The 27,608-nt window shown below is 28.0% G+C and overlaps 1 protein-coding gene across 4 annotated transcripts in view; it reads left to right on the forward strand.

Annotated features, from left to right (window-relative positions):
• LOC107445881 (nephrin-like) overlaps window positions 1–22,549 on the forward strand; it is a 42,531-nt gene extending 19,982 nt beyond the window's left edge. The window contains exons 5-15 of one of the 4 annotated variants that reach the window (XM_071183924.1): window positions 178–471; window positions 3,616–3,906; window positions 4,714–5,010; window positions 7,038–7,337; window positions 12,323–12,451; window positions 14,171–14,201; window positions 15,274–15,347; window positions 19,194–19,322; window positions 19,425–19,507; window positions 20,651–20,811; window positions 22,437–22,549. In XM_071183924.1, coding sequence (XP_071040025.1) covers window positions 178–471; window positions 3,616–3,906; window positions 4,714–5,010; window positions 7,038–7,337; window positions 12,323–12,451; window positions 14,171–14,201; window positions 15,274–15,347; window positions 19,194–19,288 — 1,511 coding nt within the window. In that variant the 3' untranslated portion in view covers window positions 19,289–19,322; window positions 19,425–19,507; window positions 20,651–20,811; window positions 22,437–22,549. The remainder of the gene's footprint in view (window positions 1–177; window positions 472–3,615; window positions 3,907–4,713; window positions 5,011–7,037; window positions 7,338–12,322; window positions 12,452–14,170; window positions 14,202–15,273; window positions 15,348–19,193; window positions 19,323–19,424; window positions 19,508–20,650; window positions 20,812–22,436) is intronic. The other 3 variants (XM_071183921.1, XM_071183928.1, XM_071183931.1) reach the window with 3 other exon arrangements.
• Window positions 22,550–27,608: the final 5,059 nt, after the last annotated feature.

Here is a 27,608-nt window from a genome sequence, read left to right on the forward strand (position 1 = left end):
TGATCAATGTTTTTTGTGATGACGTGCTTTTTAAAAAAAATAAATTTACTAATTTTATTCAATTAGGTACGAACCTATTTTTCGAAAAATATTTTCTATTATAAATATGTGTTAATGCTGATTTTGATTCAACCAACTTTCAACTCTCTTTTTTCTTTTCTTTTATTCCTCAACGAGTGAAACCCTTAAATGTACTGATCTCCACCATCTTCGGCTCTCTAAAAGTTGGATCAAAAATTGAGATTAACTGTCAAAGTGAAGGATCGAGACCTCCAGCTAGGATATCTTGGAGAAAAGGTTTAGAAAACATCGATCAGTTAGCTGTGCAGAATATTTATGGAAGTATGACTTTTAGTACTCTTACTTTTGTTCCTAAAATTGAAGATCACAACAAAACGTTGACATGTGAAGCTTTAAACCCAAAACTTCCAAAAAGTTCCTTACAAGACAGCTGGACTCTTAATATTTTGTGTGAGTAATATTCAGTTTATGTGTTTAAATAAAAACGATGTATTTTACTCTAGAATTTAAACTTTAACCATGTCAAACATTAACTTATTATTATATTATAAAATTATTATTATTGTATTATAAAATTATGAAATTTTTTATTATAAAATCGGTTTATCGAAAGATAATTTCATGCAAAAAAATAATTTTCAATAATTATTTTTTTCATTTTTCATAATTTTTTTTAATGATAGTCAAAAAATGTCGAAATTGTAAGCTATCCAAATTTTTGCTTCAACCAATTTTGTTTAAATGTGGTATTTTGACATATGAAATTACATTTTTTTAAATGATGCAAAAAATTGTATACCATACAATTCAAAAATTTTCAGACCAATCTTAAATAAAATAATAATAAAAAAAAATATTAAACTGAATTTTTATGCGAATTAAATAAATCTATGGTATATTTTCTCGTTTGAACTTCAAAAAAGTTGGAAAGATAAACTTCAACGGGAAATAATAACTGTAGTTAGGGGAAATTTAAATGCGCCAGCTATGCAGTTTCCAACGATACTTTGTCACTGAAAGTAGGCAGCTTTAATAGTTTTCCAAATGGCAGTTTCTAATTGGTGTTCAAAAAATGTAAAATTAAACAAACTTTTAAGTTTGAAGTAAAAAGATGACAAACTTGAGAAATAAAAAATAATAAAAGTTTACTCATTTGAAAGATAAAAATATAGTCATATTTAAGCAAAAATTTAAAAAATGTGAGGTAAAAATCTTAATTTAAATGCGCCTAACTTTATTTCTTTAACATTTAATTATTAATAACTGTTTTGTATAATATATAATTTGTCTAGTCACAAAGTCCCCCATGTTCCCATAACAAATCATACCTCTGAGGGTAGTGATCCAGGAGTTTCCTTGTCTTCTGGATTGGTTCAAAATTACAAGGCTACGGAGATGAATAATAGTAATCGTAAACCCAAAATTGGGTCAGCTGTTCAATGACGGTTATAAAATAAAATAAAATATACGATACGCAAAATTGAAGCAAAAGCGGTGATTGAATAACTTTTGTTTTAAGCATCTGATTTTCACTCACTAAATGCAATCTTAATTGTTAGTGGGAAAATCTTAATTGTCAATTGAGCTAATTAAAGCACACCGTATTTTAATTTGAAAAATCAAATAAAAGACGTACTTACTCATAATAAACATGCCTATTTATAGTAGATATAACTTAAAACAAAAATGCACAACTTTTCTATTATTATTGAAGCACTTTACCCAAAATATATACTTATTGCTGTATTTAAATGACATATTTATTCTGAAATACATATTTATTCTTCTATTATTCTGACATATTTATTTATTTGATTAATTTTGAATTGACAGATATTCTATTCAGATATTTTTATCAATTATACTACATTATTTTATTTAACTTAATATTCGTTAGAATTAATAAATTGAAAGAGTTAAAATAGACACTTAAAAGTAAAGGGGTAGAGACTTTATTTAATTACCCGTTGTAATCCAAGATTTTCATTTTTGAGAAGTTATTATTCTTTCAAATACAAAAAAATAATGCACCAATCTCCGATTGTAGACAGATTACTAAACGCCATTTGGCTTCATTGCATTAACGCAGTTTTTTACAGTACATGGTAACTTTTAAAAATGTGTTGTTTGAAAAGATTTTAGTTTTAAAGTTCGCAAATAATTTTATGCGATGTTTTAGTGCATATAAATCTCGCTATTTCCACCATTCAAAATAAAAAGGACGAAGCTGAATTTTTTTTTGTCTACTTCAAGAATAAAAAAGTAATGTAATTATATAATGAAAATTCAATTTTGATACTTTTGAAAAATATCGCATTTGTATCATGGCAAATACTAAAGATATCGAAGCTATCCTAATGTACTTATTATTACAAAACTTAAGAATGTTTGAGAAAGCTGATATAAAATAGTAATGGTTTTCAATTGGAAACAAGACGTTCTAATACATAATGTATTTACCACGTTTGATGACGCATTGGAAGTGCTTACATAAAATATTTTCTCATTTTTATGTATTATTTAAGTCATGAAATAAAATGGAAGAGTTAAATTGATAGTTTGTTGGCTGGTAAAATGTTATAGTTTTAGGTTTTTTTCCCCTTTAAATATCTCTGTGTAATTTAATTCTTTAAGATCGGTATATTGTCATATATTATCCTTTTTATTACACAATATATTTGATGTACATTTTTTAAATTTCTTTAAAAACAGCATATCAGCTATTTTTCATTACTAAAAAAGTATTACATTCAAAAAATTAACTTTATTAGCGTTTGTTAACTTTAATATAGTTTAATGATTTAAATTAAGCACATTAACAGTTTATATTTTTTAAAGCGCATAAAATGGGAAATATTTAACAATTTTGACATATCATCTTAGTTACTTTAAACTTTAATTATATAACGAAAACATCTTGTCAGATGTTTTTGTTTGATATATACTGAATTTGATGTGTTTAAAAAAATTTGAACTTATCAGTACCTTTATATAATTGAATTTTAAAAAGCAACTTATAATTACAAGGCATTATTTTTTGCATAATCTGTATTAATTACATTCGCTAAAAGGAGATTTAGGACATATTTTCAAAATTTCTTTTACTCATGAAAGTGGTCAGTGGTAAAAGTGGGCAAGATGGTCTGCTTTGGAGAAATTTGGATCTGTTGTCGGACCATTCCGATATCTATTTACCGTAAAATCAGACCTTCAGTTAATTATTCATTAATGAATAATTAGTTGAAGAATTAATTAATTCATCATAATCCGAAAAATAAATTTCTCATAATATTTTTAATTTTAAAAAAGAACCTTTCTGAAAGCAGAGTCAATGTCATCATTAATTTATAATTTTGCACCAAAAATTTCTCAAAAAGCATAGTTTAGAAGATTTTTTTAAAATACAAATTAAAAAAAAAAATTAATAGGACTTAGGAGGAACAAGATTCTAATTTTATGTATTCAGCTTATTTTAAGATGTAGTATTTCTTTTTCACAAACGAAGGAAAATATCACATTTTACAAAATGTATAATAACGCGTTAACGCGCATTTTATAGATTTTACTGATTGCCTAATTGAAATTTCTTTGCAGACCCACCCCAGCTTACCCTTGTATTTGGTGCTAGTGTAAAACAAGCACATATCCATGAAGGAAGTGACGTATATTTCGAATGCAACATTCAATCCAACCCTTCAATAACCGACATTAAGTGGATCTTTCAAGATCAAACTATTGCTAAAGATTCCTTTAGAGGGGTCAGCATCCGAAATCACTCACTTCTGCTTCATAGTGTTGATCAAAGTCACAAAGGCTCTTATCGATGTGAAGCCTTCAACTCTGAAGGAAAAGGTCAAAGTGAAGAAGTGCTACTTAAAATATATTGTAAGTGTGGATCTTAATAGAAGGTTCATGTTTAAATATGGATCACTTTTATAGAACTTCGGGGCCGTTAACGGAGAATTCCAAGAGAATTTTATGTGTGGGTGGTGGGCTGAATGTAAACAATAACAAGCTTTCTAAAACCGGAAGAAAGTTAGGAAATTTCCGGTGTATTCCTCCGCTGATGTTATACTTACGAAGCGATGTGTGAACAGGCTTAGTATTATAGAAAGTTGTTCAAATTTGCGTTCAAATTTTACCATTCATAAGAGTTTTCTGTAATTTATAAATTCTAACAGCCTAAAACAAATTTAAGAAATTTAATATATCTACGTAAATAAAGTGTGTAGCTTGCCACGTTTTGTGTGTGATCCCTTATTTGGCTATTATTCTGTACAATAACACCAGTAGTTGTTTTTTGGGCTTCACCATCGCATGCTTGTGGGTCTTTCGAATTCACTTGCTACTTGTTTTTCGTTGAAAGTTAAATTGAAAGAACACGTAATGCTGCAAACACTACAAGTTTAATAATATTGAATGGCTCGTTTTTTAAGGCATTGGTGTAAAAATCTAAAGCAAATGCAGGTTAGTTCCATTAAAAAGTCCTCCATGAAGGCAAATTTCTTCCAACCAATACTTTATCCAGGAGTTCCCTTGTCTTTTGGATTATGTTCAAAATTACAAGCCTACGAAGTTGAACATTAATAATCGTAAACCTAAAAAATTGGGTCAGCTGTTCAACGACTGTTATAAATATTTGTGGCATAAATTGTGTGTGACACCACTAAATTAGTATTTTCTTTTACACAGATACTCCAATCTGCATTAACAAATATAGGATAAGTTATGGCGTTGGAAAAAATGAAAATATTAATGTAAGTTGCCATGTGGAGTCTGATCCTGAAGTGATTGAGTTTTGGTGGAAATTCAGCAATCCTCTGAATGAGACAAAAGAGATAGGGACGTTTAAAAATTATGTGAAAAAGTCCAAGAGTGTTGCAAGGTACATTCCATTAAACGAAAATGATTATGGCTCTCTGATTTGCTATGCAAGAAATGCAGTAGGAATCATGAGGCAACCATGCATTTTTGAAATAACTCCAGCAGGTAACTATTATCTTTCTTATACTTACAAAGCTATCATACGTGAAAATATCAAATCATCATCTATTGAGTAATTTTCAATTGAGTTTCGCATAGAATGTTCAGAGTGATTATGAACATTGAATGTACAAAGTGATAATGAATGACTTTGCCGACATAGGACCTAATGAAGGGCATATAGTTTGGGCGAAGGGAATAAAATGTTGTTCATATGCATTATATGTGCCTTCAAGAATGATCTTAAAAATGATTGTGTAGCTCTCACGGTTACAGTTACAGTGGCAAAAATTCTGAATTTTTCTAAAGGTAGTTCATTGTTTGATCCAAGCATAATCCTTACGGTAAGAATTTTAAAATGGAGTTTAAACAATACGACAGAAACACGACACGACAAGAAACCATGATGCTAGTCTTTTGCAGAGTGTTGCAATTTTTAGTCACCACTAATGATAAGAGAGTGTAATAAATACCTTTAAAAGCAGAAGAGAAATTACAGTGCACTCATTTTATGATGTACGAGTTTTCAATATCTCTGCCTTCACAAAAGATCACGCTTTACTTTATTTTCCATAGTTCACCTTTCATAAAACCTTTTCTTTGTAGTTCGAATTCTAATGGTTTTAATCACAGTATCGTCGTGTTTGCAATTACGAAAAATATGTAACGTTTGGCCAAGCGTTGCAATTATTTGTACTAAAAATATCCAACTCCATTTTTCTGTGAAGATCACGCAATAATTAAAGGTATTGGGTGTTGCCATTTGAAAATTTTGAAATTTCGTCACTGTAACTGTAACGATGAGATATATGCAATGGTTTTCAACACTAGATTTCCCAAGGAAGTCATTTTGACTACTTTTTAACTCCTTTTTCCATTTGCACAAAATGTACAAATAATAATGCATAATTTTTTTTATTGTTAAAATTTACTAATAACTTGTTATATAACTGTAAATAATATAAAAAATATAAAAAATTATTAAAAATTAAACAAATTTCCTTACACATTAGTTATCCTTTCACAATGCAGTCATTTTGACTGCTTTTGGGCAATATAGGTATTTCAGTCTTTCTAGTGTTAACAGCATTCTTGAGCGAACATATTATATTACCTATGTTCAAAATGTTATTCTTGTTCAATCAAACGGTGTTCTCTTCATGAAGTTCTCAGAGAAGAAAATGAATATGTATAAAGAAACCGTTTTCGACCCGCTTTATACGAAATGCTCACACAATTTTTTGAATCACAATAAAGTGACTACAAGCTTGTCTTCATCTTCTAAACATTCACGCAGCTTCCTCTGTAGCTATAAAATTATAAAATAGAAAAAGAAAGATGAATTTGCGTTTATATATATTAGCAACAGTACTTGATAAGAAAATAAAAAAACTAAGTTGTAGAATATTATCAATTTAGTAACTTATAGACGGTAACACCAATCTGTGTGTTTTAGACTGCAAAGTTTCTTGGCCCCAGAGATAGTGCTCTTAGAATGCTTAATACGTACAAAACGTAACGTACTGAATCTAGTGCAGAAATTAAATAAATTAATTTAAAATCGTCTGAAGTAGTGGGTGTTCAGGTTATGGTACCCGTACATGTTTGATGAATGGAAAAACTCGAAACGGAATAAAGTTTTACCATTTCATTTCTTATTCTTTATCTCCTTCGTAGCTTTTGTCTACATACTTAAATGTTTATTCCGAATATAATCTGAGACCAATTTTCCATTTATCTAGTAACATTCTTATTTTTTCATGTTGTACACAATTTTTTTTTTATTCGAGTATTATGCTATCGCATTCAAATTTTCTTTTCAGTTCTACAATCATTTTCTTATTCTTTAATCATTTAATTTGCTCGTTATTATTTAAAAGATTTATGAAATATATTTTCATGACAGACGTCTGATTTTCTGACATATTATTCCTGTATTATCTAACAGATTCTTTAGGTATTCCTTTTTATGTCAAGTACTCATATCAATCCATCTAATACAACAAGTATTTATGATTTGCATTATCTCTCAGGTCCTCCAGAATCATTGCAAAACTGCACCGTCAGCAATCAATCATATAATTCTTTATTCATATCATGCAATGAAGGTTATGATGGCGGAAGAAAACAGGCTTTCCACTTAGAGATGTACAGCGTGAAGGAAGAAATATTACTCGTCAACATATCATCAACCGATAAACCAAGTTTTCTAGTAAAGGGACTCCCTTCCCACGTTTCATTCATTATTATAATTTATTCATCCAACTCAGAGGGTCGATGTTCATCAGTAGCACTCACTGCAACTACATTATTATCAGGTGAAACATTGACAGGTACAGTAGCGTTTAATTAATTAACTTTAAAATTCATTAGATTATGAAGTTTTGCATTTAATGAAAAGATATTCATAGTATTAAAATAAATTATAATCTGATAATATTAACATGTAAAAGGATAACGTTTGGCGTTCTCTTCATTGCAAAAATTGTGGTGCAATTTCTCTCTGAAATATATGTTTGAAGCCTCTAAAAATTATGTAAATGAATGCTTCATTCCAAATTAAGTTTGAATTGAACTTTCACATGCATTTTAAAGGGCGTATATAAATCTAAACACCAGGAAAGGTGAATGCTTACACCAATCTCACACGCAATTACACAATTCATAAATTGTATTATCCTTCACAAACTACGTCAATTTTGGGTACGTTTGGAAATATATTTCTTACTATCGAGCACGAGAAGGTGCAAGTTTGTTGACACCTTGCACGCAGTGAAGTATCCTGCAGAAGCAAATGTTCATAGTTACAAAGGTTAGGTATGATTTTTGTTGTCTAGTTTAGACAAATATGTTCTCCTATTTACGTTTGTCTATCAACTATATTGGATAATTTTACAATAATAAATTACTATCAGCTTCTGTTTAATGACTCCAAATTCGATTTTGCTTTAATTTTCTCCCAGTGATGTGTACAGGGCTTGATAACAAACTAATTTTATTTCAAGAATCATTGAGTATAGCATTCTATAGAAGTATTTCTTGCTTAAGTTGTATCGAACAATAACTTCACTGACTTTAACATTAATTGTATTTTATTATCATATTTTATTGTCTCAAGTTTTGGTGTTACTAAATATCAAAAATGGTTCCATCTACCTAACACCGAAAGAAGCGTAATGGAAATTGTTTGTGTTCCACTGAATGGTGTAAAGGAGTTGTCTTCTCGTTTCGGTAATCTGATACATAAGTTTTGCAGTGAACTAAAAAGAAGATTAAAAGAAAAAATAAAGCGGATGCTGTTTGCTGCTCCAAGAAATTATTTAAAATTTGGAAGCACCTTCGTGATTTAGATTTTCTTTTAAGTGCCAAAATCCGCCTTCATTTATATATTTTATGAAAACCAACGGTGGTGAACTTAAAGAAAAGTAGGCATATTGCGTCAAGTTAGCATTGTAGCCACCAAAATATGAAGCAGAGAAACGCTTAACAGACGTGTTAATTTTACCTTCACACTTAACGTATTGAAACTATGTGAAACAGAATATCCCTATATTAAGTTCTTTCGTTTAAAAAAAGTTAGTTGTTTATCGATATCAGAGAGAATGGAGGCAATAAAAGTATTTTTATCTGTTCTTAATTTTCTTATCAAGAAATACAATGAAAATTAAATGTGCAATGTTTTTGAGTTTGTTTAAATGCTAATTGGACCCGTTAAGTGTTTTAGAAGGCCACGTGATAAACATGAATTTCTACCGTTTTTTAAACCTTCAATATCCATTTTTTTCCATTTATTATAGCTAGAATGTCGATAATTTTTTACTGAGATGAAGAATTTAATTGATAAATAGTTTTAATTTTGAACTTGCCAGTTTATTATGTTTTGACATAAATATCAAAACATCTGTAAGCATCATTCAATGATGAATTTAGATTTTATCTGTCTAGAGATCATTCATATCACATAAACTGTTTTTAACAAAAGATGAAACTTATTTAATAAAATATCTTTCCTTTACCTAATTAGGGTTATTTAAAAAAAACGTAGAAATGGAATTAAATTTAATTTTTGATAAACATCTAAAAAATGTTTTGTATTAAATAAAGTTAATGTCTAAATTTTACGTAAAAAAATATAACAACTGGGAAGCTTTGTATAAAGAAAGCACAAGTACATTTTGTATTTGTTTTTATATTTTAAGGATTAATAAATCTTACATTTCCAGAGAAATTTTGAAATTAAAGTACTATGCGCAACATTTCGGTAATTATTTTTCTTTAATTTAGAAAGAGAATTTTTGAGAAATCATTTTTTATGAAAGATAACGTGTTTTAAGTTTTCTTTAAAAATTTAAAAGCACATTTTCTCACCTGATATTTTATTCTACACATTTTGCTACCGTACATTTTAACCGTTGATTTAAATGTGGACTTCAAAAAAAAGAGAAGAAAAAAACATATTTTACAATTAGTTGAAAAAAAATTTTCTTCTTAAAAAATTTTAAGATATTAAATTTCGAATGAGTTCAAAATTGCGAACATTTATTAAAACCGTATAATAATTTACTTTTATTTCATTGCTCTTGGTATCAAGATTAGTGATAAAAAGTACTGTTGAACATATACTGTCTTTTTTATTTTTTTTTCATTTTGACAGCAGAAAAATATGTTAAATTTCAAATCACTGTACTTTTAAAATTCGAATGGTTTTAGTCGAAAATCGTTGAACTCAATGTTCGACAATAAATTTTTTTTTATAAAAAAAAATTAGTCTATTTTTTCATACATGTGTAGTAATTAACCAGATCATTATGAAACCAATGTTAAATTAAGTAAGAAAAGTAATTTTTTAAACCCACATAAGCACATCTGTATAATAAATATTAAAAATGATTCTTAATTATGGTCTCTGATTTAAATTTAATCCTGTACATAAGACAGATCAGTATGATGAGCTCGGTGAAGGGAGCCCTTCCATTTTTGATTATCGAAAAAAATATTTTGTTTTCTTGCTGAGCAAGTATTGAAAACTTTTACAAATATCTGATCATACTCAAACTAGCGTCGCCTATTCAACAAGGGTTATAAAAAAGCATATATGATAATTTTTTAGCTTTTTAAGGTTTTATTTAGACTAAAGTTTTAATCAGAAAGAGCTGTTCATAAATTTTTATTTAATTACCTGCAGTCATTAACCACTTCAAATTTCCAAATAATAAAAATTTTTAGCAAATCAATTATATACTAGTGAAAATATGACAAATAATAAGCACTTTTCTTCTTTTTTTTTCATGAATTGAAAAATAAAATGAAATTTTAAAAAAGGAGTTACATTACTTGAATTAATTTAAATGCAGGAAAAAAACTCAAGGTTCGTACGCATCAGGAATACCGTGAATTGTCAGGAAAAACAAGATTAAAAAAAAAAGCCAAGGAATTTTCTGAGAAAAACGCAATTTTACTCCTAAATCAAGAATTGTTATTCACTCTTCCGTTTTAAATACCATCATTTGCGCTTGCACAATAGAGAATTAAGAAAAATCCAATTTTTTCTCTCGACGGACTGTAACTTATCCTCAAGATTCTTTTACCATTTTTAATCGTTTCTAGAGTGTTGTCAATTTGGTGCCCGTGTTTAGGAACTTGAAACTACTGCCCTAAGAATACTTGGCATTTATTATTTTTTTTAAATCCACTTTTGCTTCTCAATTATTAGCAAATTTTGCCTGATTTGGAATCATAGCTACTTTCGTAAAAATCGTCTGCTTTTATAAAAAAATAAAAGCAGAAGATTATTTATTAGCATGAGCCTGCAATAATTTATTACTAAAAGCAGACGATTATTTAATGAAGCAGATTGCAGTTTTCTCTTTTAACAAGTGATGCATTTTTGATTCCGCTAGGTTCTCAGTTCTTTTTCTTCGTTCACAATAAATTTCGTACTCAATAAATTTGTTCTTATTTTTGAATTTTAAGCTAAAGATTTTTTTAAAAAATTCAGTTGATCTCATAATATACTGATTTGCCTTGGGCAGAACTTTACTACGTTATTACGTTATACGGCAATATAACGTAATAACGTAGTAAAGTTCTGTTATATAAAGTATATTACGTTATACGGCAGAACTTTAATAAGATAAAATTTATGTAAGCACTTCTTTTAACTATCGTTTCAGTTTTGTAATTTTTCAGTGTTTATTTATTTTTATTCTCAAATTTTTCTTGAATTTTATTATTTTTTAGCTTATTATTAAATATGATAAAAATTAAGTTTTTTAATCAGAAATTTTGTTTTACTTCAGTTAATTTGGTGATTTAAAAAAATTAATGTATTATAATTTAGTTTTATTTAGTTTATTACAATTTCGTTTAATTTTAACTTATATATATGCTTATTTCTTTTTCTGTTGTCTAGGTAGTTATCATTAAAATAAGATTTTCTGACATTTCTTTTATTATTTTCCCAGTTTAACCATCGTAATTTACATTTTTATATTTTTTTTATTCATCCTATTTAAGATTCATTTTTTAAAATAGAAAATCTTTACATATTGCATTTTTATAGGTTTTTTCTTTCCATTTCCCCCCTTCTGTTCTTAAAAGAGTTTGTTAATTGAATAAATGCGACTTAATGTCAATTAAATACAGATTATTATAAATTTTTATTAAATTAATTTTTTAAAATTTTTTTTAAATTTTTTAGGAAGAATTAGTTGCAAAGTGAATTTTTTTAGTACTTAAAAAATTCTACCTTTTTTTTATTTCTTTCATCTTCGCTTTATATCTTAAGGATAATGTATTTATTTATTTTATAGCCAGGACTAAAATATTACGTTTTTATTGCTCATTTTTGTGTCTATTTATTTTTTGCTGGTCTGTTGATTAAAATCATGTTTTTTTTAGTTATTTAGCATCTTTGATTCAACTTAATTAACATGGATTAATTTTAATTAGATATGGATTGTTTATTTATATGTTTTGTTTTTATATACCTATATATTACATATTTGTTTAGATTATATATTTGTTTTGGTGTTTATATTTTGTTTATCTACCTAAAAATTTAGAGAAAAAAGGGCTTTTTGAGTATGAACCATAGAAAACTATCTTGCTAAAACTATGGTTAGAATATTTTAACTGAATTGTGCGTTTTATAATCCAGGGATAAAAGAATTGTTCCACTTAATTTTTCATTAATATTTTCATGCCTATTTTAAAGTGGTACTTAAAGTATGCAGATGTATAATTCATAGATGAACATATTCTATTCATACTATGAGCATTTTTGTCCCAACTATATTTGTATGTTCTATAATTGCAGATAAAAAAAGTAATGTGTTAGGAGCAGTGCTAATAGCAACTCTTACAGTACTTGTGGCTCTATCCTTTCTGGCTGTAGCTGCGATAGTTGTAGTAAATAGGAATAAAACTAACAGCATATCTCATGAAGGTATCAAAATATAGATTAAAGAATATATTTCAAACATAAAGCTGTGTAAAATAATTTTTACATTTCAAACATTTTCAATCAGTCTTCGTGAAATTTTGACTTGAGATTCAAAATAGATTATTTCATATTCACAGACCTTATTTCAATAGTGGTTCAACTGCATTTTCTATAGAAATGGAATTATCTTATGAATTCATTTCCAAGTAATTTCTCTCTTATTATGAAACTATAGTACATTTCCAGCTCTCCTTTGCTGTAAATAAAAGAACAACAAAAACGAGAAAAGATAGGGAGAAAAAAACAATAAACCCATTAGATATTAAAAATAGTTTATAAAATTCTCAAATGGAGTTAGACCATTATTTAAATTAGACAATAATTCTCTCCTCTCTTTTCTTGACATTGAATTTAATTTGTTTACACATGTATTTACTTTTTATTATTTGTGTATGGTATGAAAATATTACATTTACTTTACTTTTTGAATTCGATTTTAAGCCTGTTTATTCGGATGGAAATGGATGTAAATTTATATAAGAGTGTTTCTAGATTACGTATATGTTTATTGAAGATTAATAAATAATTCATCATACTGGATCATATATGATCTTACATGTATATATATTAATCCTACATATATATTAGTTCCATATATTAACTTAAACGGATGCATAGCAACTAAATCAATTGGCGAGAAATCATTGAGCAGTGTTACAATTTTAAAATAAATATTATAACACTGGGCAAAATTTAAAAGAAAAAAAATAATGCTGAGTTTTTACTTTTTATAGTTTAATATTACTTTAAATTCATTTCGCACTAAATTTAAAAGCACCGCATTTAATTAAATGAAGATCATTATACTTTTCTAAATAAAGAACAACTAACTTTAATTTATGAAAAATTTGATTTGGTAAATATTTTTATTAGTAAATTTACTAAAATTGTTTATTATTTAAGAAATTTTACTAATATTATTTTAAGAATTTGTATTAGGTAATTCATTTAAGAATATATCTTGAGGTATGAAAGATTTAAACTATACTTAATGTAAGGCAGCACTTTATTTATAAGAAAGAAACATTCAGAGCACTATAAAATGTATTTTTATGCAAACATATTTTATGGAAATATGGTGAAAATTTTTATAGTGGTTAATTAAAAAATATTTTTACAAACCACGTGAAAATGTTGAATTAATTAATTAATTTGTTACTATAAAATGTATTTTTATGCAAACATATTTTATGGAAATATGGTGAAAATTTTTATAGTGGTTAATTAAAAAATATTTTTACAAACCACGTGAAAATGTTGAATGGATGCTTTGATTTTTTATTAAAAAAAGGTAAAAAAATCAACCTACTATACCATTAATAATTTAATGTAAAAAATCCTCAAAGTGTCATCAGCTCAACATTTTAAGGAAAAGGCAGATGGCTCTCTCATGCTCTCTGAGTGGCCTCTTACCTTTCAACAGGGGGAGGGGAGCTCTTTCCGGAGTATCATTGATGCAAGGCTGTTCAGGCCTCCCCCAACCATATTGATAATGCTTAGGTTTTACTGTTCCCAAGACTTAGGATCCGTATTTTTTTTAGAGATTTTTAATTTTATGGAGATAAGCTACAGCATCTTGGATTAGAAACAACAACATATTTTAATGCATGTCTCATATAAAAACTGATATTTTAATATTAATTGTACCTGTTCTTTTTTCAGTACGAGTTCCTCAAAATGAAGCTATAGAAAAGTAAGATTTGCTTCCAATTTCTTAATTTTGTTCTGTCAGTTCCTAATTAAAGTTTTTTTTATTATTTAAAAGAGATAATTGGGGAATGCAGTAAATGATAAAAATAAAGTTTGCAATTTTTATTGAAAACATTATTAAATACTAATGTATTTTAATACTTTTTTTAAATTTTTAGAAATAATTTTTGCCTTAATTTTCTTAAAAAATGGTACTTTCAAAAATTTTAACTATTGTAAACAAGCTATTTTATAGGAGGGTAAGATTACTTAACCAGATTTTTTTTTGTATCTTTTTTAGTGTAAAGTTCAATAATATTAATGTACGATGCTCTCTATATTTCGATAGATAAAAATACAATTCCGTCGAAAAAAAGTCTGTTTGATCAGAGAAAAAACGTTTTCGTGTCTTATTCTGTAAATTAATTAACAGGTAACCCTAAACAATTTGCATATGCGAAATTTCTCCTTTGAGCCATTCTAATCGGCACTTAGTTTGCAAATATCCGATCTTTAGAAGAAAAAGTATTCAGAGTTGCATCTTTATTATTTTGCACACTGTACAAGAAGCATAATTATTATGCATTTCAAATTTTTATTATATTTTGTAATGTTATATTGTTAACAAGGTAATTTGCGTTTAATAAAATGTAAGAAAACATTGTGAGTTGAAAAATATTATCTTCGATTTGCAAGAATAGAGATAACTATAATTTATTCATGAATTTAAATCATAAATAATGTCATACAATCAGATAAATGAATAAAAATGCTGGTCAATATTTGATCTATTTCAGCAGATTAATTTTTAATGTCGCAAAGGATTCTAAGAATTTTGCTTCACCGTTTCTAAGAATTCAATCTCAGTAAATTTTTATTTAAAATTTTCCTTAGAAATCAAACAAAATAAAAATATATTGTACCAGTTGATGTAGCTTCCCAAATTCTTTTAAGAACATATGTTCTAAATTCTTAATTTTATAAAACACACAAAATAATTATTTGTTTCTTTAAATCAACAATATTATTGCTGTGTAAAATGCGTGAAATGGACATATAGACTCATTATTTTTCAGAAGTTCAAAGCCAACGAGTTTCTTTATTCATGAAAACAGTCCATATTCGTATCATTCAACTGAATTTTCTGCAGGTGTGTATACAAATGTTTTTATTTATGTCTATAAAAACATTTCGTACAAAATAACATCAAAACTTTTAAAAACGAATTTTTTTATATGTTTTATTATGTATTTTATATTAATGGAAGCTTTTCTGTAAACTCAACACGATTAAATAAAAAGAAAGTTGTTATTATTATTTCAATGCTTTGAAATGAGTTTCAATTATCAAATTTGAGAAATGAAATTAAGGTCAAAGGACATCTCGCAAAGAATTTTATCGTAGTAAAAATAGACTCTTTAGAAAATAGTTAACTAATAATAGAATTCTTCACAAATTATTTTATTGTAAAATCATACCCTTCCCAATATATTTTATCTAAAATACGGAACCTTCCCAATATATTTTTTTAAACGTAAACACGAACCCTTGACAAAATATTATTTCTAATATTACAAAATAATTTATTAACACTTCAAGAACGATTTCTTTCGAAAAATCGAGTGAGTTGAAGACTACTAAACTTTAAAGTAAAACTTCTTTTAATTAAATAAGTTCTGCTTTAAGTAAAGTTAAAATAAATAAGTTTAGAACTTAATAATTTTTAAATTCTTGAAACATGCATTTATTTTTGTATAAAAAAGGCTAGATATAATTTTTACATATTCACATAAAAGGAATCTGACACGAACGCTATTCTACAATGATTTTAGATTCAGAAAATTATGAGTAAATATTTTTAAAAATTAACAATAGCATCTTTTAAAAAAATTCTGAATAGACCACTAGTTCTTGCAATGCACGATATAAAAGGAAAACAAGACCAACTCCAAACTATTATTACTCCAAACTTACACTTAGCATTTACATTTTTATTTTGTCTTTAAATGATAATCCTTTTTTTAAATGATAATCTCAGTTCCAATCAAGCAAGGCTCCGGTTGAAAAACATGTGTTATGAGTTGAGGAGTTTTTTTTCGAAAAAAATAGATTCTTTGACATTTTCAAACCTTTAAATATAATTTTAAAAAACAATATTTTAAGAGTACTTTCGTAAGTTTAAGTTATGCGGAGTAAAACTCTGGTAGAGAGAGCGAGAGTACGTAGAGACTCTTGTCGGTAGGATCGATTGGCTGTTACTCCATTTTTTACCATTACGAGTTTTCTGATAACTCCATTTTGAAAATCGTTGAACACAATTTATCAAAAACGAATGCACCCATCTTATTTAAATTGTGTACAGATGCGTAGAAATTTAACAAATGGTTTTTTTTTCTTCGACAGCAAATTTATTTATTTACTTATTTTATTGTTACATACCAATAACAATAAAATCAACTGCAAAAGGCGTGGTAGGGTAGTACCCATTATCTGCATAAAAGATAGTGCACATAATCTCTTCATTCATTTGAAAATTCATACTGTTAGGTGTTTGACCCAAATAGCACCGTAGGTAGTAGAATTTATTTCTGTGAAATTCAGCGTGGTGTGGCAATAATTAAGTGCAAAATGTTAGCAAGATATCATTTGAGTTGTTACAATCGTTACGAGCAGCTAGATGACAGAAAACAGGTCAAAATGTCACCATTGTGACCTCAAAATTAGATAAAAGTGTCATCTCGAAATTAAAAAAGACCGATGAAGGTGAAAATGCTGTGTGATAGCATGTGGGTGATCGTTGTAGGAACACCACATCTCAAGAGGACTGACATGTACCAGATGGTTTCAGACTTTGCAACCAATACCGGTACACATGTTTCACCAGAAGCATCTCACGACGATAAAATGAATGTTGGTTTGCATGCGCGGAAATCTGCTCTTTGCATCCTGCTTAACCACGCCATCATCGAGGAAAAATATGTTGCTGTAAGGAACGTATTGATTGGGGTAATCAGCAGTGTTCTCTGACTAATCCCTATTCACTATGACAAGTGTTGTTGTTGTTGTAGTTCATTTACGTCACACCATTGTTGCACAATGGGCTATTGGCGAAGGTCTGCGAAAAATCCCTGAAGATGATCCGAAGACATGCCATCACAATTTTGATCCTCTGCAGAGGGGATGGCACTCCCACTTCGGTAGTCCGACGACCTGCACGCGAAGTCGAGCACTTTACGGTAGAACAGTTCAACGAGGGCCAATACCGCACACCCTCGGTCCCTACGCAGACTAATCCAAGTGGTCACCCACTCGCATACTGACCGCAGCCAGTGATGCTTGACTTCGATGATCTTCAGGGAACCGTGTCTTAACGATCAGACCACTGCGGGACTACTACGGCAAGCGATTCTGGCTATCAGTTAGTGTGGAGAGGGAGAGAGGGGGGGTTTATAATGTGCATAACAATAGGTTCATATACGTGATTATAATGGCCCGGCATAATGCACAATAGCTGGAACACAGCTTCACGTCTTTGAGCGAGCGTTAAATTGCAGCGATATTGCAGAGAGATTATTCTGGTTAATGTTTGCCTCTTTAGGGGTGTGGTTGTTCTAGACTTTTTGTTTATGGTCGACAATGTGTAGCAACACAGGTGCGCTGAGGTATTGGACACACTAGAAGGTAAAGATATTGAAAATATGTAATGGCCTGTGTACTCCTTGAATCTAAATCCCATAGAGTATGCTTAGAATGTCCTTGGCAGACGTGTCCCACAAAGAACACGCCCTTTCCAAACAGTGCAAGAGCTCTGAGCAGCCTTGAGAGAGAAATGAGACAATATCCCCCGGGTACTCTTCGATAGTTTAGTGGACTGCATGAATAACAAATGCAAAATGTACTTTAGTGTCTGAGGTAATCACACGCTATACTAAAAAACTCATGTCTGTTTCATTCTGGAAAGAAGACCCATTTTTCATGCCCCTTTGGAAATCGTCTAATACACATCTTTTTTATTTTTATTTTATTTCGATTTGTAGATTTCTAAACTATTTTGCGTAACAAGAAATGTACAGTGCACGAAAGGAAAAAAACAGACCACTCAGAATAACTTTCTCGTTGTAGGACTTAATCGCAATGGTTTGAAGGGAAGACCTCATATATGCCAATTAATAAGTGCAGACGATATTTTAAGTTACAAAATAAGACCAAAAAAAGAACTCTCTCTTTCTCTTCTCTAATTTCCTTCCCTGAATAAACATACCTTTTTTTCAATGGATTCAAATTACTGACCCCCTGTGCAAATCTGTGGAGTTAAAAGCCAGAACTTAATCACGAACTAGGAAAATAATGCATAATACATTCATAAATGTACATGTCATGGATTAATTTAAAAATTGACCTCCTTGCAATATGCCAAGATAATTGGGAAAATTTTCAGTGTTTTCCAATTTGCTCGTTATTATTTAGGATAGGACAATTAGACTGTTTTCGAAAATATATTTATTAATTTGCATATATTTATTGCATTATACCTTTATAAAGGGAATTACGTCATCGCAATTCTGTGTTTATTTCAAAATACCTTATATAATTCAGACCTGATTAGCCTGAAGTTTTGTGGATGCTCTGCAACTAACCTAAAACGTTTTAGGCTGATTATAAATGCACTGGAGACTTTTCTAATGACACAAAATGAAAGCGGCTGGTTGCGTAACTCTATTCATTTAGCATACTGTATTTGTCTAGACATACTTTAGATAAAGGCACAGTTTAAAAAAAAGAAAGGAAAAACATTTTTTTTCCTTTTTATCTTCCCCTTACAAAAGAATTTAGAAAATAAATAATGGATATTATTGTTCCATTTGGCGATACTAAGCTTAAGTGAAGTGTGATGCTAATATATACAGTTAAGTTTTGAATAAATAGAAAACTTAGTTCAAATTGATATACTTAGATGAATTTAAAATTATAATATGAATTGTTACTTTTCTTTCAGAATGTATTGATCTAACGTCAAAAACTTCTCCAGAATTTTTGTATGAAACGTCAATTGTTAAAAGCACAGTTCAGTATGAGATAAGCCATGTATAAACCATGATATAAACCATGTATTCAAAAAGAAGAGGTAATAAACATTTCACTTTAAACTTTAAGATTTTATTGTTTATTTTTGACAATTTCTAACAGTATAATATTTGATTTATTCGTATCTAAATTTTCATTTCAGAAACAAAGAAATCGCAGAATGCAGAAATGTCTTCAGTCTAACTACTTTTGAGAAACATAAACCGACAACTATTTTCCCTATCAGTAATTAAAAATTTTTTGATCTTGCTGGTGTAGGTTTTTAGTGTAGTTAGTTCTAGAAACTCAGACTGACAAGAAAAACAAAAAATAGTTTTCCTTTTAGCTATCTCGGAAAGTAGTTCAATAGACGAAAGACGTTCCTGCATACAATGATTTTAGACCTATTTTTTTTATATTCCATTTCCACAAATAATGTTTTTAACAATAGCTTTGCTCTTTCAGCATGCGTGATTAGGTATCTAATCATATATTAAAAAAATCTTTCCTTTTGTTAAAGGTGTAATAACACTAGAATCAAATAATTTTTTTATAGACTAGACGAGAAGTCAGATATGAAAATAATATATTCTCTTTTATTTACTTAAACTCTGAAACATATATTTCCCCCTGCTTATTCTAAGTTTTTTTTATTTTATTTAACCATCAAAATAAGATGTTGAAGGTCTTAAAAATAAAATTTCCTTTATTTAGTCGCATTTAATTATTTTCTGCATTTTCAAATTTTTACAAACTGACTGTTTGAGATCATTTATTATAAATTACCTTAATTAATGCGGACTATTTTTCTGTGCCTTATACTACAGTATTTCGCACCATGGGGATCATTAATTATTAAATTAGTATTCAAGCAAAAAACAAACAAAAACAAACGGTAAGGAACTCCTTGAATTAATTTGACACTTATAGATTTTTCTAATTATCCCATTTCAACCACTTTCTTATTTCTCCAACATTCAAACCAGTTAGTTGTTTTTGGTACTACAATCCTGAGTAGTGTTAATTTGATACCATTGTTTTTGTTCCTGTATCACTCAAATATTTACGCGTGACTTCTATGGCATATACTTTTTGACTTGAAGTTCAAGAATGTATAAAGACAGTAGCTGCTGAACAATTTAAAAATTTATATTTTAATGAGTATACCGGTTATAATCTCATTACTATATAGATATGCTTAATATTCTGAGAAATAGATGAATAAGGGAGATAGATTAAGTATTGCTTAATAAGCATTTCTTTTGCTTCTGCATCAACAAATTAAAATTTTATAATTTTGAATAAGTAAATACAAATATTTTTCAATTGAGTTTAAAGAAAAATTACAATGACTACATAAATTTTTATACATTTATATAAATCTTTCAGAGTGAAGAGGTTGTTGATCATAGTAGGGAGTGATAAGAACACAACTACTTATCAATCATCAACATGAGATCTAACTTTTTTATCTTATCTATTGTATTATCAGTGAGAGAGAGAGAGCTGTTGAAATCGAATAATATTTAAATTCTCTACATATTTTAAAGGTAACATAATTTTGTTTTATTGTAATATAATATTAAAAATAAATGTGTTAACTCATTTATTTTTACTGTTAGGTTTATATATGATTGTAATATACGTTATTATAGTATGCACCCTTTTACCTTTCTAATAGCTGCGATTATAATTAGAAAAAGGATTTCTAGGTATAGTAGAGTGGTTATGCTTAACAAGATGAACGTTTTAAAGCGTTTATGTTTATGACTGCTCACTCATTTAATATTTTAATTTTCAGTTCTTCTGTGCCCACGCGAAAAAGAAATTTCATCTGAGATTTAATATTATACATTCGTGTTTTATATAATAAGACTGATTATTATAACCACTGTTATCCGCTAATATTTTTAAAAAATTTCTACTTTCATTCAAACATTTATTATTTCCAGAATTGGTTTCCCATTAATGGACCAACATAATCTTGATGGTAACCATCAATAATTTCATTGAAAAATTACGTTGTTTGAAAATATTACCATTTTTATAGGCATTGTTATTATTAATAAAGAACTATGCATTTAATAATTTTTTTTTGAACTGCGTTTAATTAAAAGGATTAAATGCAATTTAAAATTAATGCATTAAGACAACTAATTATAGTCAGAAATTATTAAAGCTATAGCTTTTGTTGAGTGTTAAATGAGAAAATTTCAATTTTTTTTGAAGAAAGTACGTATTTTAAAAAAACTGTTAATCACAGAAAACGATGTATAAGTACCCAGTATTAAAATTAGTTTTATTATATATATTCATAGGTTAATTTAATGGATAGTTATTAATGGATGATAATAAAAGGAATTGTTAAATAATTAAATGCATTAAACAACATTACGGTAGCAATTAATGAATTAAGTATTATTTAAAGTAAATCAATTTAATTGAATGAATAAGAAATTCAATTTAAAGAAATGCAGTCAGGAAAGGGAAACCGGAATGATATTGTTGTTTTTTGTTAAAAAAATCCCAACAATTTTGTTTGAGAAAATTTTCTTTAAAATAATATGTACGATAACAGTATGACAATGTAAATGTTTCCTCATTTAAAAAATTCCATTCAGAAAGATAATATGTTAAACTTTCTCCATATAAACCTACAGAAAATTATTTGTCTGGAATTTCCATATTTATTCAGTAACTAATCAATATTTTTAAAGAAATTTGGTTTCATTTTATTCATTGAAATATGTACTATTGAACTAAGTTAATGAATTCTAGATTTTAAGGTTATAAATATTTTCCGAACAAGAACTTCTAAAAAGTTTTAAAAAAAAATGTTAACATATGAACGGCTTTAGTATATAAAAGTTTGTGGCAAATATAACTAGAATATATTTCAATGAATAATATGAAACAAAAATGATTCAATTTTTTAAAATAGTTTTTGTATAAATAAGGATATTCCAGGCTCATTATTTCTCTGTAGCTTAACATGAAGGAACTGATTCTCTTTTCAACCTGAAGACGTCCTGAAAAATTTAACTTTGTTTGATGCAAATGAAATAACAAAATATTGAAAAATGACATTATAAACTTTAATAAAAACGATTTGAAAGAAATAGTTTATGTTTTTTAGGGTAAATCCGAACTTAATTGGAAATTTGATTTATTTCAGGTATAATGAAGGTTGCTGAATGAAGTTCAACAAGGAGAATGTATGACGAGTTGTTTTTGTTTGAAAATTTTGTTTTTGTATACAGATGTGTAAATAAATTTAATATAAAATTGTGTTAGAAATCTCCTTAAACCAATCACACAAGTATATAGTTATTTAATCACTTCATGATATAACTATTGATATAAAAGCTGACAGTTGAAGACAGCGAATTGATGCAAAATTTTTAGCTGAAAACATTCAATTATTAAAGCAAAATGCTTATTATTGCTAAGTACACTATTAGCTATAACATAGCTCAAAACGAATGCATTCGGTCGTTTATGTATTAAAACCCGTACAAATTTATGATTTATCAAAAAATATTTAAGACAACGAGAGTTATATTCTATTATGGAATAACTATTATTATTTAGTGAAAAGTTTATGATGAATGTAACTCAATGTTGTAATTTTAAATTTTATAAGGCTTCGTAAGTATTTATTCATTGCTTTGAAAATTTGAAAAAATGTAAGATTTTATAAAAAAAAAATATTTGAGTCTGCCAGAAATAATATAAATTTAAAATTTTGTCTCAGTAATTCTTTTTAAGAAATTATAAAACTCGTTGAATCAAAGATAATTTCTTGCAAAAGCTGATTTTTAATTATGATTCATTTTCTGTAATTCTTTTCAATAATTTTTGAAATGCAAGAAGTTTAAACTCATTCAACATCAACAAGTTCAACATCATTTTAAACTATATTAATTTAAATGAGAAAAATAAATTTTTTGACAAAATCAGATAGATAGTTCTTTAGAAATAAAAACTTAAAACTACGTTTTTTTTAAAGTTTATTACTCAGAAACTTTCTAACTAATTTTATCATTTTTTCTCGTCTTTTAATTTTAAATAATTTCAAATGGGGCCTCAAACTTAAAAAAAAGGACCATTAGTAAATAAAAAATTACTACAAAATTACAGAAAATTTTATGAAGGGAATCAAAACTTCGACTCTCTCTTGACATTACTATTACAAAGTTATTTTCCAGATTGTATCAACCATTATACTTTGATAGTCGCAATTCCAAATATTTTAATATAGTATGTTTATTCAGAGAATGCACGCCTTTGGACATTACTTCTTACTTACTGATTAATTATCACAAACTAATTAGTAAATTAAGTCAGCACAATAAGCAGTTAAAATTGACATTTAGAATGTTAATATTTGCTCATAAAATCAAAAGTTATGTTTTTGTTTTGCTTACTCCACACAAAATATTACACACAGTTGACAAATTACTTATTTTTTACAATTTTATAAATGATGGTTCGGGCATGTAAGATTAAAAAATACATTTGATCTGAATTTTTACATGTTTTGGGTTTATCGAGCAACATAATTGTCGTGAAATGATAAATAAAGTTTTAAAAATTTATACAATTTGCATAGTCATTTATTTATTTATATTCTACATTAACTAGGGAAATATCACTATTAAACAACGTTGGGGAAACACCAATAATTAATTATTCTGTTTCTAATAAACTTCCCTCATTTAATGTTGTTCTTTTCATCTACGGATACATTGTAATTAATTAGTTTCAGGAGAACTACGAGAATTTACGAAAGTTGAAAACTACGAGAGCACAAACTCTAGGCTTATACTAACGCCAATCTAACTTTTCTAACAAGCATGGGTGGCCCATAAATTCTTACCCGTGCATACATTTTATGATTGCGAAGTAATTGAAGAAGTATTCTTAGAAATGAATTTTCCCTATTTACATGTCACTGATTCCAGAATTCAGCAGAACGGGAATCGTGACTAATGGAATTAGTAAGACCATTAATTTAAGAAGAATTGCCGCATTTTTCTTTACTGAATTGCTAGCTTGAAATATTTTCTTTAATTAATATAATTCGCCTACTGCTGTGAAAATTGTAATCAATAATTAACTGTGTTCTCTATTTTCAAAGTACACGTGCTTTCATTATTTAAGATTAAAAATGTTATGTATAAAAACGAGAAATTCTAATGTAAATAATAGACTAATAACGTATTTATTTTAAAGAAATTATCCAAATCCTTGTTCCGGTTCAGACTTAGTTCGTAATTCGTATTGTTTGTAGTTCTTTTCATTTTCCTTTGCTAAAAATTCAACTAATTCCTGCTTAAAAAGTTAATTTTAGGAGAAAGAATACCGTCATTCGGGGCTACTTTGTGCAAGATTTCGCAGTTTTTGAACTTTGACATGTAAAAAAACTATGTTAATTCAAACTTTAGTAAAATTTATCGATATTATATTCATAACTGGACTCAGACGAGTGAATTTGATCAATATAGGCATTATTTGTATGTAATATTTACGAATAATAAGTCAAAACATACCTTGCACAAAGTAGCCCCCAAATGGGGCTACTTTGTGCAGCGATAGGAATTCAGTTTAATAATCATGTGTTTAGTAAAATATTGATATAAAATTGTTAAAAAAAGTTAATTGTTGACATTTTTAAAGACAAAATCATCAAGATATGTAAAGATATTAGTTTAAAAATAATTTTCAGCGTTAAAAAACCATTTTTTTTGAAGAATTGCTTCTTAAAAAGAATGTTTATTTCAAAACATTTCTGTTTAAACAAAAGGAAACCATATACATTTTTATACATTGAAATGGGTGAAATTTTAAAAATAATAATTATTACATATTCATTAACATTTATAATATCGATAAATTTGAACATTGCTTGAATGAACATGACAGTTTCTGTCAAAATCACCTGATGTCCTATAAAATATATTTTTATGTGTTAAATCGTTTGATTAATTCATTAGAAAAATCTTTGTAGAAGTAAAATAATAATTTACCAGGAAGTTTCACATGTTTCTTGTGAATTTTATTAGACATAGTATTTTTGTAGATTGTGTACTTCCGAGAAGCTTCTGCAATCGACATACCACCAGCAACTGCTTTCAAACATTGTTGCAGCTTTTCTAAAATGTAATTTTGGTACTTTCTCGCTCCAGGTATTTTTTTATAACGTCTGACCATTTTTCTGTCGAAAAAAAAAACGAATGAAACTTTGCACAAAGTATCCCCAAAGTGCCTTTTTTTTCATTTTCCGTTTATTTGTTATTAATTTTCAAATTTTTTTAACGCTAACATGATATAATTGTTTATTGATATATAAATAAAAAATTTAGCACTTACGACAATTATTTTATCAGCGTCTTTGCATTTCACAGCTAAAGTTTCCACACACACCTTTCGACATCCGACGTCCTCGGAAAGTTGTTGACATTGGATGAACGAAACACACTCTGAGATTGTTTTAAAATTCGAAAAAATGTTTGTAGTAATAGAAGAGACTTCCATCTTCAAATTCCACACATTTTTAACGTGAAATAAACATAATACTAAATAGCAGCACTTGAAAAATGCCAAATTCGAATTTGCGCAAAGTACTTTATATTGTTTTTATACATCTATGTAATTTCAATCCAACATTTAGATGAGTATAAATTCAACAAGACAAAATTGAAAATAGACAATACAATAAAAACACACCATGAAAAACACAAGTACTGCAAGCCTCTTAGCGAAGGATCTAAAAAATGAATTCCAAGATGATCATTTTTGAGGTGGCGTCATCTATCGGTAAGAAGAAAAAATAAAAAGTAAATCAAATGGTTTATATAGATCTCGGGAGCGATTACTCACCGTTCCACAGTGAAATGGTCGTTGATGGAGGTTTGTCGATTTTAGAGGTTACCTCCATTGATTGATATCGATATCGATGAAAATGATATCGGAGGTACATGATATTTCACAAACGATTTTGTTAGTCAGTGTCATTTTCTTGGTGCGGAAAGGCCACTTCGATTCGCGTCATAAGAAGACGGATTGATTAATATAATCCAACGTCTATAAAAATGATGTTAAACTGACATAATTATGTGTAAAAAGAAATTTACTACTCATGAATGATAAAGCTTTTTAAAGTAAATAAACAATTACGTTTTTTGTTTAAGTTTGCATTTAATTTCATATCATAAAAATTAGTCAGCGTTTAAGGGTAAAAAGTTTTTTTTTATATGAAGCACTTGTTTTTTCTAAAAAAGACTTTTTCTTCCTAATTTAATTTTCAACTCAAAGTAAATCATTGATAGCATAGTCTTTAGTACACTCTGACTGCAACATGAGGTTGTATCGTCAAAAAGAGCTCTCTAAAGAATCTCACACGAATATTCTTAATACATTTCAATATACATATTTGTTTTGTTTTGATATTTTTTAGTGTTTCCTTATTTGACCTTTTTCGCATCTAGTGCTGTTGTTTCCCCGGTCACTGAGAGATGCATTAATGGTCTCTTCTAAGGGTTTTCTTCAACAGAAAGTGTATGGGAAAAATTTAGAGCCTCCCGAAAGTGGTCGTAAATAGAGGTGATCTTTCCATGAGATTTCACAGTATTTATGTATAGGGTAAACCAACCAGTGAAGGAACACTACCCAGTGAAGGAACATTTCATATATATTGATTAAAAATAAGAATTTGAAAGTTTTTCTTTAGATTGATTGGTAACAATAGCTTACTGCCAAACAATAGGAAGTCATCTAGCTATGTTTTGGATTACCTGGTCAAATAGACTTCTCTGGAAAAATTGTTGAATTTGTTATTATCTCTGCAACACCTTGTTTCATTGAAAAAGTTATAAGGTGAGTGTTTGTATTTATATGTTTGAAGTGGAATTAATTGCATGTAATAGTTTTATTTTTCTCACTGTGAAAAAGAGAATACAAAATATAGTTATAGTTACGTTTTATTTTTTTTTACCCATCATAGCATAATAAAGTACTGAGATAAGGGGGTGTTTATTCACTGGATCACCAAACGATGAAAAACCAGTGAAGGAACAATTGTTCCTTTACTGGTTTTTTTTCTAAGTTAATGAAAATAAAAGATAAACTTTAATTAAAGTATGTTAAAAGTACGCAAAACAACTTCCAACCAGTGAGGGAACAGGCATGTTCCTTTACTGGGCATAGATTTCCCAGTGAATTAACAGTACGTGTTAATATGTTGACACTTTAATTTTCAATTCATGATTACAAAAAAAAGTTAACATTTTCCAAGTATTTATATGTTATAATTTCAAGAATAGGCTTGTTTTTAAATATTTGTATG

This window comes from Parasteatoda tepidariorum, chromosome 1, assembly GCF_043381705.1.
Source record: "Parasteatoda tepidariorum isolate YZ-2023 chromosome 1, CAS_Ptep_4.0, whole genome shotgun sequence".
Lineage (NCBI taxonomy): Eukaryota > Metazoa > Arthropoda > Arachnida > Araneae > Theridiidae > Parasteatoda > Parasteatoda tepidariorum.